A 5011-nucleotide genomic window follows, 5' to 3' on the forward strand; every position below is an offset into this window, starting at 1 on the left:
TAATTGTGACAATTTAAAAAATTATGTGATTTGACTCTTACTTTGCCCTTTATTTATTGTTATTTATTTTTAGATAAGTATGTTTAAAGGTCAATAGCAATTAAGTTAGTTGCTTCAATAGACTTAATGGTTAATAATCTAAATAATAATAATCTTTTTTCAAATTTTTTATATATAATAAAGATAAAAAATTGGATAACTAGGGCTAACTAAATAAATTTAACTTTGTTTTATTGTTATTATTATATTCTTGATAATATGTAATATTATTAATATTACATATTAATTACATATTATTAATATTACACATTAATCTTTAGTCTTCTGATGTTAGAAATATGAAAGGATTGGAAAGAGTTAGAAAAGTTAAAAATAGAAGGATTCTTTCTGTTACCTAATTACGTTTTTAAATTAATTGTAAATTTGCAGAAAAATTTACAATTAAAGTGAAATTAGGTATAAATAGAAAGAGTCTTTCTATCTATAAGTTTATAATTTTTTTCTAATTCTCACCTATTTTTAATATCCACGATTGACTGAGATTGACTCTGCACAAATTTGCCTCTCATATCCCCTTGTTCCAAATTTCTTCTCCCCGCATCTATGTGGAGAACATGTCGAGCTTTTTCTACGACCGTGACTCTCTGTTGACTCTGTTTCGCCAGCATGTGCATGCTACTAAGAGAACTGTGTCCCAGACCCCTGGTGATGTCCGGCGTAATACTACGAGGTGGTTCGATCTCTGGTTGAGGCCTTCTTGTTGGTAGGGTATGGAACTGCTGCTGATTGATATCTCTGGCTGGTGAACTGAGTTGCTGATTCCTAGCGTTGTGCATATGCACTGTTTCATAATTACAAACTCGTTGTTGGTACTCATAGTTTGACATCCTTTGATCGAAAAGATGTTTGCCATTGTCATAATATTGAATATTTCGAGGATCATAGATGGCCTGCTTTCGATCTTGAGCGATCGATTGCTTCTCATTTTTGGGATAAGCTCGCAGATTCGGTGGCTGCGTATCCTTTAAGATTTCTTGGTTTTTATACGACTTTTGTCGATCCTCGGGCTTCGGTGGGGCGATATAGGGTGGTGGTTGAACGATCGCTTGTGGCGGTATGGATTCCGGAGATATAGTCAGTAAAGTGTTGTCTGCAACACAATCAAAAGAATGTCTTTACGTTTTTCGCAAGTGATAAGTTAGAACATAAGAATTTTTCTTAGATCGATTCCCAGACAGCACACAATATTTATAAAATATTTGAAAAATATTTATAAATATTTATTATAAATCTTATAATAAATGCTATGAAAATACTTAATGAGACATTATTTAAATAAAAAATACTTAATAGAAATATTTATTTATATTTGCCATAAATATTACATTCAATTAGTCTATCTCTTAATATTTCAAATGGAGATTTATATAAAATATGTATAAAATATTTATATAACATTTCAAAAAATAAATAATAATAAATATTTGTTATTATAATAATCATAAATATTCTGTGCTATCTAAATTATTTTTAACGTGATAAAATACAATATTAGAATTACTATTTTTTAAAAGTTTTGAAATAAATTAATCTTTTTTTAAAACGATTATAAAATGATCTCGAAGATTCATGTTAAATCTATATCATGCCTACATTATAATTGTGATACATTTTATTAGATGTGTGATTATTTCTTGCAATTTTAATTTATAATTATTATAATTGTTTTATTCGAGATATTGCGATTAAAAGTTACGTAAGAGGAAAATTTTTTGATGATTATAATTTTATGTGTTAAACATAATAATATACACATATAGACTTAAATATATATTAAAAATACATTTACATGAGGATTATTGTTGAAATTTATCGTGAGTGATTATCCAAGCAAAGCAACATTGCAAAGCATCACAAACACAAGCATGCAATAAACAAAATGTAAGAAAATTATATTATACCGCATGAGTTTGATGTTGATTTTTGTGGCCATCTAAATTATTAAATTAAATATTAATATTCAATGAAATTAAGTCAATTAGATCAATAATATGGAGTAATACATGTTAATATAATTAATAGACATTATATATATATATAAATATATATATATATATACATACATATATATACAGGGTGGCACCAATTTATAGCTCCCATCTTGAGTAAGTAGAGCGGATTAAACTGAGTCGGAAAGTCCTCTACCATTTTGCAATGCTCGCAATAATTAAGAGATATTAATGTTTAAAGATAGTCGAATACGCTCGATCTACTATTGCCGAAGGTACGCCGCACCGAGCACACAGCGAGAAGCGGTGATGGCCTAGCAGGTGCGCCGCGCCGTTCGAGCTTAGAGGCTCGCGGCGGTGAGCGGGACGCTTGCCTCACTCCCCGCGCGCTAAGCTATCGATGGCGGATATCCGCGGTGTCCTTTCACTGTCTCACACATTTGTTACTAGTACGAGTGAGATACCCCGGTGTCTCTCGCTCGCCAATATTCATAATAATATTTTTATTATACACAAAATGTAATTATGCATAAAAATTTTTAATATTGTAAAAAATTTCATAATAAAAGTATTATTACGAATATTGGCGAGCAAGAGGCACCGGGGTATCTCACTCGTATTAGTAACAAATGTGTGAGACAGCGAAAGGACATCGCGAGCCAGCATCACGCCCAATTTACGCTTTTTCTCTCAATCGTGCGCCTTGCGTTAAGGACAGAATATCAGAGCGTCCTCATTACTTTCTCCCTTCGCTCTCTTCACCTCCTCCGCGCTTCCAGTAACACGTACGTGTACGCTTCAGTACGAATATGTAGCGCCGCGCGCCGAACGCTAAGGGACACCATTCCTGCCGATGCGTATACATGCGCACGCTTCAGAACAAACTAAAGTGAGTTTTTTCCAACAGTTTTTCATCATTTCCCAATTTTCGCAATCGAGATATTATTTCTAAAGCGCCGAATATCCACCATCAATAACTTGGCGCGCGGGGAGTGGGACAAGCGCCCCGCTCACCGCCGCGAGCCTCTAAGCTCGAACGGCGCAGCGCGTCTGCTAAGTCATCTCCGCTCCTCGCGGTCCGCGCGCCGTGCGCTCTTCGGCAATAGTAGGTCGGGCGGACGCGCGTATTCGCCTATCTTTAAACATTAATATCTCGTTAATTATTGCGAGCATTGTAAAATGGTAGAGGATTTTTCGACTCAGTTTTGTCCGCGCTACCTACTCAAGACGGGTGGGTAAATTGGTGCCACTCTGTATATATACATATATATGTATATTATATATACAGAGTGTCCCGAATTTAAATGTCTAAACTTCGGGAATGCATAAAGGATCGATAAACTAAGAAAAAAAGTCCTGTAGAGATATAATCGTTTTTGTTTCGTTTTGGAGAGAATCGCAAAAAAGACAAAACGTAATTTTCATTTTTATATTTTCTCATTACTTATTCAATGGTTTTCTTGAATTGACTGGCGATGAATAAACTTCCTTCAAGACCCCCACACAAAGAAGTCCAGTTTCCATTCCTCTATGTCCAATCCATCGTCGTGGAAAATGTTCGTCTAGCCAACCTCGAGTAGTTCTGCCATAAGCTGGACATCAATCGAATTGAAACCATATTTCAATCCGTTGCTGCAGGTGAATGTCTTCTATAATAAATAATCAAAGAAATCATGCGATCGGAGTGACTTAGATATTACTCCTCCACGTGATTTTTTTGATTATTTAGAAGACTGGTTAGAATATGGTTTCACAACTCGATGAATATCCAACTCATTATGGCAGAGGGGTAGTATCTTAATTGGCCATCCCGATCACCTGATTTGACACCACTGGACTTCTTTGTATAGGAGATCCTGAAACACGAAATTTATTCGCTGCCAGTTAACTCAAGAGAATAATTGAGAAATCGAATCGAGGCTGCAGTGCATTTGGCGAGGCCAAATATCACCAGATCACTGTTTGGCTACAACATGAGCTGTCTGTACTAGATGCAATGTTTTTTGTTGTAAAAGGTCAACATTTTGAGCAATACTTACATTAAACAAGTGTATAAATACAACATGAATAATAAGAAAGTACAAAAATGAAAACTGCGTTTTGTCTCTTTTGCGATTTTTTTCTAAAACGAAACAAAAACAAGCATATCTCTATCAGACTTTTTTTCTTAGTTTATCAATCCTCTACACGTTCCCAAAGTTTATACATTTAAAATCGGCACCCCTGTATACATATAATGCCTAATATTAAATGATACATGCAGACACAGTTTAATATATAGAGGAGATCGGATCTTCTTGGCACACAGTTTTCACAATTTCGGCATTAGATTTTTTAAACAATTACCATTCAAATATATCAGTATGTTAAAGAGAACCTTTGTCTATATTTTCATATTAGTAATGTATGTACTTTTTGTTAAAATCTGTATTTAAAAAAAAAAATTATTTTGTAATGTCCAAAATGTTGTTACAGAAAAATAAGTGTAAATTATTTTAATTCTACTTTATTTTAATATAGAAATATTATATATAAATATATAGCATTTTGTCAGAGTTAAATTGTAATTAAATGTTCACACATGCGATACAAAGAGTTAACCTAACCTTTTTTTATGATTCGAGCTAACGTATTCCTTCCTGCATACGTCCGATTTTAATTATTTTATTGTAACAAATTACCATTGTTATTCAAAATAACTTGCTTTCGTAAACCGAAGGACATTAATACGAAATTATGAAATGCTGAAAAATTTACTTGTCTGCTCTTGAATCAGACTTTTTTCTTTTTCTATTGTAATAATTTTGTTTGATTTAAATGAAATATAAGAAGAAGTATCTATATTGTAAAAGAAATATTTTGCGGTAACTTTTCCATTGTTTCCTTTATCATAAATACATAAACGGAACGCAATGCCAATTTACCTCTTATGCCAACGAGTCTCGGTCTCCCCTATATAAAAATGATATTAATATGTATATATTAAAAAAAAAATAATAAAA

General features: G+C 33.0%; 1 protein-coding gene across 1 annotated transcript in view; it reads right to left on the bottom strand.

The window, feature by feature from the left end:
• Positions 1–5011, bottom strand: part of LOC108748678 — a 119214-nt gene that overhangs the window by 2470 nt on the left and 111733 nt on the right. Inside the window, exon 9 of the mRNA XM_018486947.1 lies at positions 514–1150. Coding sequence (XP_018342449.1) covers positions 514–1150 — 637 coding nt within the window. The remainder of the gene's footprint in view (positions 1–513; positions 1151–5011) is intronic.

The sequence above is a fragment of the Trachymyrmex septentrionalis genome, unplaced genomic scaffold (genome assembly GCF_001594115.1).
Source record: "Trachymyrmex septentrionalis isolate Tsep2-gDNA-1 unplaced genomic scaffold, Tsep1.0 scaffold24, whole genome shotgun sequence".
NCBI lineage: Eukaryota > Metazoa > Arthropoda > Insecta > Hymenoptera > Formicidae > Trachymyrmex > Trachymyrmex septentrionalis.